The sequence below is a fragment of the Malaclemys terrapin genome, chromosome 1 (genome assembly GCF_027887155.1).
Source record: "Malaclemys terrapin pileata isolate rMalTer1 chromosome 1, rMalTer1.hap1, whole genome shotgun sequence".
NCBI lineage: Eukaryota > Metazoa > Chordata > Testudines > Emydidae > Malaclemys > Malaclemys terrapin.
The window spans coordinates 131,655,928-131,668,623 of record NC_071505.1 but is presented as its reverse complement, the minus strand read 5'-3'; the positions used below and the strand labels follow the sequence as shown (position 1 = coordinate 131,668,623).

The 12,696-nt window shown below is 44.4% G+C and overlaps 1 protein-coding gene across 1 annotated transcript in view; it reads right to left on the bottom strand.

Moving 5' to 3' along the window:
• ANO2 (anoctamin 2) overlaps nt 1–12,696 on the bottom strand; it is a 288,718-nt gene that overhangs the window by 36,100 nt on the left and 239,922 nt on the right. Inside the window, 3 exon segments of the mRNA XM_054016330.1 lie at nt 2,592–2,649; nt 3,763–3,874; nt 7,885–8,086. Of these exon segments, the coding sequence (XP_053872305.1) occupies nt 2,592–2,649; nt 3,763–3,874; nt 7,885–8,086 (372 nt within the window).

The window sequence follows — 12,696 nt, the reverse complement described above, 5'->3', positions numbered from 1 at the left end:
ACGTCTATACCCAGCCGCTAGTTCGGCGGCTGGCAATCGAACTTCTGGGTTCGACTTATCGCGTCTTGTCTGGACGTCTGCTCGCCGTCGACTGCGGTACTCCAGCTCGGCGAGAGGAGTACCGCGGAGTCGACGGGGGAGCCTGCCTGCCGCGTGTGGACCGAGGTAAGTTCGAACTAAGGAACTTCGAACTTCAGCTACGTTATTCACGTAGCTGAAGTTGCATACCTTAGTTCGATTTGGGGGTTTAGTGTAGACCAAGCCTGTGTCTCAATTACCCATGTGTAAAATGGAGATTCATAGATTCATAGATTATAGGACTGGAAGGGATCTCGAGAGGTCATCGAGTCCAGTCCCCTGCCCGCATGGCAGGACCAAATACTGTCTAGACCATCCCTGATAGACATTTATCTAACCTACTCTTAAATATCTCCAGAGACGGAGATTCCACAACCTCCCTAGGCAATTTGTTCCAGTGTTTAACCACCCTGACAGTTAGGAACTTTTTCCTGATGTCTAACCTAGACCTCCCTTGCTGCAGTTTAAACCCATTGTTTCTGGTTCTATCCTTAGAGGCTAAGGTGAACAAGTTCTCTCCTTCCTCCTTATGACACCCTTTTAGATACCTGAAAACTGCTATCATGTCCCCTCTCAGTCTTCTCTTTTCCAAACTAAACAAACCCAGTTCTTTCAGCCTTCCTTCATAGGTCATGTTCTCAAGACCTTTAATCATTCTTGTTGCTCTTCTTTGGACCCTTTCCAATTTCTCCACATCTTTTTTAAAATGCGGCGCCCAGAACTGGACACAATACTCCAGCTGAGGCCTAACCAGAGCAGAGTAGAGCGGAAGAATGACTTCTCGTGTCTTGCTCACAACACACCTGTTAATGCATCCCAGAATCATGTTTGCTTTTTTTGCAACAGCATCACACTGTTGACTCATATTTAGCTTGTGGTCCACTATAACTCCTAGATCCCTTTCTGCCATACTCCTTCCTAGACAGTCTTTTCCCATTCTGTATGTGTGAAATTGATTTTTCCTTCCTAAGTGAAGCACTTTGCATTTGTCTTTGTTAAACTTCATCCTGTTTAACTCAGACCATTTCTCCAATTTGTCCAGATCATTTTGAATTATGACCCTGTCCTCCAAAGTAGTTGCAATCCCTCCCAGTTTGGTATCATCCGCAAACTTAATAAGCGTACTTTCTATGCCAATATCTAAGTCGTTGATGAAGATATTGAACAGAGCCGGTCCCAAAACAGACCCGTGCGGTACCCCACTCGTTATACCTTTCCAGCAGGATTGGGAACCATTAATAACAACTCTCTGAGTACGGTTATCCAGCCAGTTATGCACCCACCTTATAGTAGCCCCATCTAATTTGTATTTGCCTAGTTTATCGATAAGAATATCATGCGAGACCGTATCAAATGCCTTACTAAAGTCTAGGTATATCACATCCACCGCTTCACCCTTATCCACAAGGCTCGTTATCCTATCAAAGAAAGCTATCAGATTGGTTTGACATGATTTGTTCTTCACAAATCCATGCTGGCTGTTCCCTATCACCTTACCACCTTCCAAGTGTTTGCAGATGATTTCCTTAATTACTTGCTCCATTATCTTCCCTGGCACAGAAGTTAAACTAACTGGTCTGTAGTTACCTGGGTTGTTTTTATTTCCCTTTTTATAGATGGGCACTATATTTGCCCTTTTCCAGTCTTCTGGAATCTCTCCCGTCTCCCATGACTTTCCAAAGATAATAGCTAGAGGCTCAGATACCTCCTCTATTAGCTCCTTGAGTATTCTAGGATGCATTTCATCAGGCCCGGGTGACTTGCAGGCATCTAACTTTTCTAAGTGATTTTTAACTTGTTCTTTTTTTATTTTATCCGCTAAACCTACCCCCTTCCCATTAGTATTCACTATGTTAGGCATTCCTTCAGACTTCTCGGTGAAGACTGAAACAAAGAAGTCATTAAGCATCTCTGCCATTTCCAAGTTTCCTGTTACTGTTTCTCCCTCTTCACTAAGCAGTGGGCCTACCCTGTCTTTGGTCTTCCTCTTGCTTCTAATGTATTGATAAAAAGTCTTCTTGTTTCCTTTTATTCCCGTAGCTAGTTTGAGCTCATTTTGTGCCTTTGCCTTTCTAATCTTGCCCCTGCATTCCTGTGTTGTTTGCCTATATTCATCCTTTGTAATCTGTCCTAGTTTCCATTTATTATAGGACTCCTTTTTATTTTTTAGATCGTGCAAGATCTCGTGGTTAAGCCAAGGTGGTCTTTTGCCACATTTTCTAGAGATGATAGCACTGTACTACCTTACAGAGTTGCTGTGAAAATAAATAGATCACAATACTGTGAGGCACTCAGATACTATGATGATGGGGGCCATATAAGTATCTAAAACACAGATTATTGGGACTGAATTTTGTTTTGAGTTTTTCTTTTCTTTTCTTGGAAGGCATAGAATTTTGGTAAAGTAAATGTGGTAGGTTTTTTTCAGCTGTTAGCTGGACTCCTTATAAAGGCACTCTCATCCATGTTTCTTTTTTAACTATGTTTTCTGTTTGAATTCCATCTGTACTTGCCTCTTCCATTCGGTAACCATCAAACATATATACATAACTACCAGGTCGGCCAACAAACCTGAAAGTAATAAAAATATATGAAATGATGAAAAAAGAATGCATTAAAAATTATCCTCAACAAAATTACTGCTTACAGTAGCTAATTTTAAAATACAGTTCAAATTAACTATTTTAACATGATTTAAAAAAAAAAAACATTGCCAACTTCAGATAAATTAACTAAACCGAGTTTCAAATATTGTGCCTGTCCCCGAGTCTCCTTTACAATTTTTGCAGTTTTAAAATCACCTTTTCCTATTTATAAAAATGTTTTTTCCCCTCGCCTGGTTAAAACCCACACAAACAAATGGGAAAATTGACCGGGGCTCTGATCCTGCAAACTGTTATACATGAATAACTTCATGCATTTGAGTAGTCCTAATGAGCAAAGTTACTTACATGTGTAAGGGGTTTCAGGACCTGGGCTATTCTGAATATATACATTGAAAGTGACTACTCACAAAGGGCTGTCAAATACAATGTTTAAAAAATATTTTTCTCCCATATCTTTTAGAACTTAGATAATACTTCTCAAAATTGTAAGTAAAATATTTTCAGACAAAAGTGTGATTTTTTAATTGATGGCATCCACAGGCATTAGTTCAGAATATATTATTATTTATTATATGTATTACCATATTGTCTAGAAGCCCTAGTCATGGACCAGAGCCCCATTGTGCTAGGCGAAGTATAAAACACAGAACAAAAAGATGGTCCCTGCCCCAAAGAGCTTAACGTATAGATTAACAGCTTCTAAAACATAAAAGGAGCACAACAATGATATGAATCTAACTAGAATTCAGAAATACATACATACTTAAAACATTGTTTACAAACAATCACTCTAAGATCTCCATCTGCTACATTATGGACCATCAGGTTCTGGTAGGCAGTGGATCCTGCATGTATAGGAAACCACAACTATAGAGGAGCAAAACTGATCACGAGTCCACCTAAGGACTTCTCACCCCAGAGCAATCTCTCCAGGCCAATCTGACCCACTCCCTCCTGGGCTAGTCTGCCATTTTGAGTACTAAGATGGCCATTCCAGACCTTTTAGTGGCCTTAGTGCCATCAGTAGCCTGCAACATGGGGCCATTAATAATAAATCAACAATGTAAATTCATCCTACCTTCCTTTAAAAAAGGCAACATAAAAAATTGGTGCATAAGAGTTCACAAACTTCAATAGGAAAGCCTTCAAAATTAACCTCTCTTCAAAGGTCTTCTCTGTTTTTGGTACCTCTGCAAAATAAATAATTAAATAATTGCAGTATAACATAAAACACCTCAAAAGCAATAGATAAATATGTAATTGTCTTTCAGTAGTCTCAAGCAAAAGCAAAAACTGTATTATTATTAGAGTTAATGTGGTTTTATCATATCTTTTATTCTGCACTGAGTGACACTAGGAAAATATACAGCATACTTTTTTTCTTCTTACTCCTGCAAATTTCTGACTATTATTTCATTTAAAGTGTATTTGGCAGTGACACATATCGAGGCACCTGCCTGCACTGTTAAATGAACCAGATGCACAGGAGGTAGGTCTGCTGGTTTACACAGTTGAGGATCTGCCCCAATCTCTCTCTACTCCTATGACCCCCGTCACTATAACATGTGGCTACCTTGTTAATATTAATGGTGTTGGAAGGATAAATTAATTGGGGCCTGATTCTCATTTACAGTAAGGCCCCTTTTACACCTCCTGACCCTTGTCTAAATGTGAATCAGGTCTTAATGAATTTATGCTCACAACACCCTTTGAAATAGAGAAGTATTGCTATTTCCATTTCATAGATGGAGAAACTGAGGCACAAACATTTAAGAGCCTCATTCAGCAAAGTATTTAAGTACCTGCTTAACTTTAAGTATGTGAGTAGTTCCACTGACTTCAATGGGACTACTTAAATGTTTAAAGCACATGCTGAAGTAACTTCCTGAATCAGGTTCCAGATAGCTTGCCCAAGGTCATACACATTTTTTTTTTTGGTGGGGGGCGGAGGGAGACAGGAAGTGAACTTAAATGTCCTAAGCCCCATTCCCCACTCCAAAACTTTAACCACAAGGCCATCCTTTCCATAAGGTTCTTCCCCTCTCCATACACCCTCCACACCTTTAGATACGTTGTCTGTAAAACTTCTGAAAATACATCACACAATTGTTTATACATTTCAGTTGATTTCAGCACCTTGCAGAATCAAGCCCTTCAAGTGTAAACTGCAGAGTATTACAATTAATCTACATTAACATAAAAACAAAGTTTTTTTTTTTCAATATTCTCTCTGGGTTCTTTTATCAGCCATGCACAGGACTTCTGAGGATAGCCACCATGCATGTTTAACCAGGCACCGAACAGATTGTTGTTATTATTTCATGCTGGTAATGGATTCAAAATGTGAAATAATAAGAGCGATTCAGTCCATCAGTTTCAAGAAGCCTCTGAAAGCATTACTGAAATCGTGCAGCCTACTGATTTGGGTCAGGTTTTTTTAAAAAGAGCTCCGCTCCCATTAAAATACTAAATAAGAACCAGATTATTAAAAGTGCCTAGCATTGTGACACTTGTGGCCAGATTTTTGTAAGAGTTTAGCACCCAGCAAAATGAGCTCTTGATGTTCTGGCCCTTAGATTATTCACTCACACAAACCAGCTGACTTTATGGAAATACTTCATTAAAAATTATTCATTTGGGGCCAATCCAGCTAGCACTGCACAGCCCAAATATGAGCTTATGTGCTGAGCAGATTTGCATGGGGACCAGTGGAAGGAATCACCCCATGGCAACAATTCAGCCCTTGGAGAGGATAGGAAGTTCCATGTAGGAGTAGAACCCCTGCTTCACAGTGAACTCCCACAGAGATGAGCTCTGTCCCAAGAAGGCAATGTGCACCCCCCTGACACACGTAAGAACGGCCATACTGGGTCAGACCAAAGGTCCATCTAGCCCAGTATCCAGTCTTCCTACAGTGGCCAATGTCAGGTGCCCCAGAGGGAATGAACATAATAGGTAATCATCAAGTGATCTATCCCCTGTTGCCCTTCCCTCTTTCTTTCAAGACAAGAATGCATACAGCCAGAACAGGAATAGAATGGATGAATGAATACAAGAAAAGGAGGGCGTTTAAAAATATACAACTTAAAATATCCAGCTTTGTCCTCAATACATACCACCAAAACCCCAGAGGTGAATTATGCTCCTTGCAGGTAGTGCTACATGGAGGCTGAGCTGAGGAAGTGCACTGAGGGAGGGAATATGCCCCTTTAACGCATGAAGAGGAGTGATTCTGCTCTCACTTTACCACTGTTTTACACTTCATTTGTTTTCCCATGACTTGAGGGGAGATACCCCAATTTACACCAACACACATAAGATCTGCATTAGGCCCAATGCCACCTGGGTGCTGGGAATAGGGTGACTTGCTCAGCATCAGGAAACATGACTCTTTGAAAGAGGTGTAATCTGCACTCCTGCCGGTAATGCGGGGGAGTTAATGTCCTTCCTTTGCATTGCACAGATATTCCCCTGCTGAGGCCACAAGCACTGCATGTAGACCTAGTGATTCGCCTTCTAGCCCTTCACAGTGCCTGTGGGCGATGTTATTGCTGCCTCCTGCCCTAAACACTGATTCAGCCAGATATTTAAACACATGCATAACTAAGCATGAAACTAATCTCATTGATTTCCATAGTATTACTCAGGTGCTCAAAGTTACTCACATTCATAAGTTCCTTGCTGAACTGCAGCCCAAATGAGCTTAGGGATGGAAAGGGTATCCTTGCACCCTCCACTGCTTCTACACCAGGGCAGGCAAATTTGCCCCTTAATGTGGAAAAATGCAGCATGATGCCAGACACGTCTCTGAATTGCAGTGTGAAAAGAAAATTGCACCCATTTTGCTCAGCTCAGCAATATGAAAGTTCACAAGGTAAGAAGCATTTATCAGCATGAATGAATTGTAATTTTTTTTAACATTTTTAATTACAGTTGGCATCTGAGCCTACTAGCACAGACAGCCATCTGAATGAACCATGATGTAATTTGTGGTGCTAGAAATTATTCAAAAAGGACCAAAGCCTAGAGTCCATAGTGGGTCCCCTCTGAGGCAAAACACCCAGTTACTTTAATAGGAGTGTTGTTGGAGTAAGGGCAGCAAGGCTGGCTCTAAAGGTGACTTGAAGGTTGGGAGGAATAAAGAGGGATATTTTATATGAAAGCTAAAAAACTGACAGTATTTTTCATCTTTGTTTCCCATACAGCTCTGAAAGCCAAATGCACAACTGGCATCAGTGGGTACATCTCCACTGAACTTAATGGAATTGTGCCCATTTGCACCAGGGCTACTTTTTGCCAAGAGACTCTCTGCAAAAGGGGAGAGAAAATATAATAGGGTGGCATTATATTAAATGTATTACTGGTCTCTTTTTATTTTAAATCTTCATTGGAATCAAATTGAAACAATTGGGCTATCCCTAACAGTAGAAATCATTCTACTGTATCTCAACCATTTATGACTGGACCTCTGTTATGCTATCAGAAGTGTAAATAATGATGCTATTTATAATAGTACAGTACACCCTCTCTACAATGAACCCCTGGGGATCCAAACCATTTATTTGTTATAGCCAGGGGGTCGTTATAGTGAAAGAGCCCTGCCACCGGGGCCGGCGGCTGACACCTCGAGCCCTGTGGCGGCGACAGAAGCATAGAGCTCCACCGGCCCCAGTGCCGCGGTAGGGGCAGAGAGTTTCTCCTGAGATCCTTGACTTTAATGGGGCAACATTGACATTCACCATTTGAGGATCTGACCCATTATTCAAATTTTATAAGTGAGGAAACCGAGGCACAGAGTCCTTTTGCCAGTGTGGTTTATTTTGTTTTGGGAACTGGAATAAAGTGTACCAGTAAAGGAACTCTCCACTAGGAGGGATTGCCATTATAGCTCTACTGGTAAACTTTATAATGCAGACAAGGCCAAAGTCCAACTGATTTTCAATGAGACGTAGGCTCCTCTGTGTCTAAGGTCAGATTTTGAAAATTATTTAGACACCTAAATATGCTTTAAAATCTGGCCCTAAGTCATTTTTGAAAATTGGAGTTGGGACCCCTTAGTACTTGGGCACATTTTTACCCTCTGGGCCTGAATGTTTCCTCTTTATGGAACTGTTTTACGGGAAATCCTCCTTTTAGAACTTTCCTGCATACTCTGTTAGAAATACATACAAAGTTGTAATGAGGGCTAGGATAGCTTTACCCATTTCTGTCAGCCATTTGGCAACAGCTCCATAAATCTCATCTAATATAAGGATCACAACCAGGTTAATGATGACAGCGGTTGCAGTCACGGTCACACGGACGTTCGACCTGGTTGACTCATTTTTGCTGATGGACAAGGCAGCTGCTGTAGTAATTCGGTACACGGTCACACCAAAAACTGCTGAAAATGTCAGTGTAATCTGCAAAGAAATGTATGGAGATATCAATGCACATATTTGACTAGAGTTTAAAAAGAAATGTTTAATTATATCTCAAAATTGTTGCCCGAACTGGTGTTGAGTGACTAGAAACTAGAATAACACAAGAACAAGAGGACGTCCAATGAAACTAAGTGGGAAATTAAAATCCTATAAAAGGAAATACTTTTTCCACACAGGAGGTGATTAAACTCTGGAACCCACTGCTGTAAGAAGTCACTGAGGCCAGAGCCATAACTAAGCATTTTAGTATCCAGGGTGAGCAAGGATATTTGCGCTCCCTGGAGGTGATGAGTGGGGAGGCATGCAGGGTCACATGCCCTCCAGATTTCTGCCTTCCATTTAACATAGAGGGTTTCAAACTGTGGGGCGCTAGGGGGACACATCCCCACAGTTTGAAAATCATCACCTCCTGCCAAGAGCCGGAAGATCAGAAGCTGGCAGAAGCCACCTGGCCTTCTCGAGCCCCTGGCTCTTCATGCTGTGGGAGTCAGGGCACTGGCTGGCTATCAAGCAGCCCTCCCTGCCATGCTCCCCAAGCCAGCTGCCTCTGCACGGCTGGGCACTCCCCAGGCAGGGCAGGTGGCACATCTCTAAGCTGTGCTTCTGACACGCTCTTGCCTCTCCCTCAAAGGAGCCCAGCTCCAGCCAGTGACGCACCCTGGAGTTGGCCCTTGCCCATGGAGTCTGGCTGCCATGAGATGCTCCACGAGGTGCTCCCTGCATTATTCATCTCCCTTGGGCACCTGTGTCTCAGCAGCCTGGTCACACCTCACTCATTGCCTGGGCACCTGTCACTGCAGCTGGGTCACTCTCCCCACACTCCCTGCATACAGAGCAGATACCCTTGCTCCCCTAGGTAGCCCTGCCCCACCCCCGTGGCTGCCGGGCTTGCGGTTGCATTGCCTGAGCTCTGAGCTTGGCCACATGAGTCTGGTGCCCAGCCCAGGACTTGGGGGTGGGCAGCTGCTGCTGGCAGGGCAGACTCAGTTCCGCCAGCTCCACAAACTGACGGCGTGAGAGTGGAGCGATTGCTAGGGTTACCACAGTTCAAGTTCCCAACTAGAGGCCACTGCCATGGAGAGGGGGAGCTGGAGGGGAGGTATAGTGGGGTGGGGGGACTGGAAGGGGTACCTGCTGTGGGGGGTACCCACTGGAGATGGGGGGCAGTGTCGTTCCCTGTCACAGTGGATGGGTGGCTGGCACAGGCCTGGGTCGCAGCGCCACCCATAGGTCAGCACCTCCCTGTGGCCTTCTCCCCATCCCCACAGCTGGGCACGGGCACTATTTCAGATTGGGGCAGGGGCAACTTTAACTGTGATTCCAGGGACTACTAAACATCTGAAAACTCTAGGGTTTTTTTGCAGATAATAACTTAGAAATTAGCTGACAGGAGCACTGTATCTAATTCCTATATAAAGAAAGAAAAAATATATACAAACTCCAATTAAAGCCATATTTTAAATGTATATGTAAATTTAGAACAATCAGGAGATATTATAGCAGAATAGTCCCAACCCCAAACTTTGAGGTGGAGTCAGAACTGTTCGGCTATGTACTGCCATTAAATCATTAAGACCCTCTTTCAGCTCAGTTGGTGGTGGTGAGGAGCCTGTACTTTGGGAATAGGATGAGTCCATTTCAATCCCCATGGCCAGGATAAATATGAGGTCCTCAGGTGGTGAGCGGGGTGTGACCTATATGAGGAGAGGGTGCTGCAGTCACTGGGGGACCTGTTGCTCTCGGTGGAGAATTCTGGATTTGGGAATGACAGGTCCCGAGATCCCATCTCAGACAAGCCTGAGCAAAGATGGTGGAAGTTACAGGGTGGAAGTACTTGGAGATTTCTTACGCTGATGTCAGATATAAGATCTGAACAGCTGGTCCTGAGGCAAGCTTAGTCTATCTAGGCAAGTGTGTAATGAACAGGCTGGTGCGTATGTGCACCATGTAACTCTCACGGTTCCCCTGGCTGTCATGGGCCCCACACTGCTAACAGAGACTCTCCATTAGCTCAGGCATAAGGACCCTGTGCGACAGGGGTTCTGCCCCAACCGGAGCTGTGAAGCTCTCTAAGGCTATTGTGTGAAGCACAGTGGCACCTGGCAGTTCCAACGGGTTGTGGAACTGTCACAACAGAGCAGTACCTCCCTGAGTTACTCCTTCACCTGCCCATTGAGCTGTTCAATGCAGTGAAAAGGTTGTTACAGAAGAGGGTCAAAAAAAGCTGGCCACTGTAATTTGAAATCCATGTGTGAGTGACAAGGGCCATTATTGCAGTTGTGAAATTTTTTTGTCTCCAGGTGCCTCAGCTGGAATTCCAGCCTGGGACTCCCCAGTTCCATGGAGCTGAGTGCACGTGAGTGCCAGGAGGTGCTTGCCTCCATAGGGTTCTCTAGCAGGCCTTTCCTCCTTGCCACGCCATGCAGTTGCGTCAGGGTCAAAGTTTTGTTAACAGCCAAGTGACAGAGGTCAGCCCTATGTGCAGCAAAGGCCTCAGGATGGCACCGACCCTGTGAGTGGCCTGAGCAGTGCCCTGTGGGTCAGTGCGATGTTCAGCCAGGCTTCCCAAGGGCCATGGCTGCACAACTCAGCACACTGGCTCATCAACAGAGAAACCCTGGCCAAGGATGAGTCTGTTTAAATTCCAAGCACCCTCTAGTGGGTACAATTGGTGATTAGCAACTTTAATGAGAGCTTTAACTCCAGATGCCCTCTCTCCCCCAGGCCCCAGGCTGGCGATACTGCTCTGCCAGGGCTCAGCCCTGCACACAGGGTTAGGGAGCATAAGCAGAGCCAGTAGCACATGGCCAGACAATGAGTCTGGGGAAGGCAACAGCTCCATCCTGAGCTAATCGCCCACACAGTTCCTCATGACACAGATCCATACAGCACCTAGCACATTTTAAGTATGCTCCATCATACGGCCCCACTTGTGTATCCCGTATCCTCTTAGTGCCTATGCTGATGCTTGTGTACCCTTTCTCTCCAACCTTGCACTCCCCTCCTGCACCCCCTTCTCCCTTTACCCTGTACTCTCCACCTGCACGCCCTTCTCTCTTCACCCCTACACGCCCTTCCTGTGTCCCCTTCTGCCCTAACCCCTACACGCCTTCATGGCCCTAGCCCTCTGCACCTCCACCCCATGCAGCGCCCTCCAGGTTCTTAGTGCAGCTTGTCTCCTATCTCCAGCGGCTGGATGGAACCAGCCATGCAGCCCATTCTCCTTCTGCCCTTCCTACCAGCCGGCACTCAGATCCCTGCCCACCTGCTGCTGCGGTCGTAGTGCCAGGGAAAGCCTTCTCTGGCTGGGGTCCTATGATACTGTGGGGTGGGAGGACACTGAGCACTCTGGGCTCCAGCTGACTCTGCTGGGCCCAATCCTACGGGGTGGGAGGGCACTGATGCTGCTGGGCCCAATCCTGTGCCGCCCACTTTTGTGCCCCCCTGTTCTGCGCCCTGACTGGCTGCCCCTTTCGCGCCACCCTAGTTACAGCCCTGACTGAGGCCAAGAACTTCACAATAGTGAAACTGAGATTGGACATTTATATGGATATCAAGAATACCCAGAGTTATATTTAATGACAAGAAAAATTGGAAAGGGATATTCATCCTTGTATTTCAGGGCTTAAGCCAGTCTCTAACTAATAGAGAAAAGGATGACACCCATGTGGGGCAGATTTCCCCACATCTGCCTACTGCAGGGTTTGTAAGCATTCCTCTGAAACATCTGCTACTGGCTATGGTCAGAGACAGGAAACCGGGGCTCTGATCATGCAGTGTGTAATGTATGTTGGATTGCTGTGCCTACACAGAGCTGCATCAATGTCAACAGGACTCTGCTTGCAGCAACAACTCATCCATGTGCTACCCAGAGGAGGATTGGAACCTAATGGTGTAAAACCTTTTGTGTTCTACAAACTTTTGCCATAGATGGAAACATTTTGCTGTATCTGAATATGCACACATCTTTTGATACTGACTAAGGCAGAGTCATTCAGAGTTCATTGTAAATTTTTGTCCCAGAAGTCAAAAGGTGTTCTGTGGTCTCTGAGCAGTTGACCTTTGCCCATGAAATCAGGCGAATCACCCATGCCACTTAAGGTCAACTTCCCAACAGAAGAATTTGTATTTCACAGGGCTGTGTTATTGCAGTTTCAAAAAGCAAAATGAAATAACAAATAATTTTTAAAGATAAAATTTCACACAGAAACACAATCTCTGGCTAAACAGAGAGTCACAGCAGGAAGTGGAGAGAGGGTGGGTGTTTCTGTTTTGTTTTTGCCTTTAGCAAAAATTCCAAAGTAAATTCATTATTGTTGGTAAGGCATCTTGAGATCTTCTGATGAAAGAGATTATATAAGTGCAAAGGATTAGATTGCTATAATTTTTATTTGGCTGGCTTGGGGCCTCGATTCACAGTCCAGCCCTAATGAAGTTTAGCACCTCAGTCTGCTGACTATTTTTAATCTAATCTTTTCATAATTAATAAAGGCCAAAATCATTTTTTTTAAAATGGGGTCAGGATCAGCAGCAACAGAATGAATCCCACACATCACCCCCCGCACTCCCCCGCACAGGAAGAACCACAA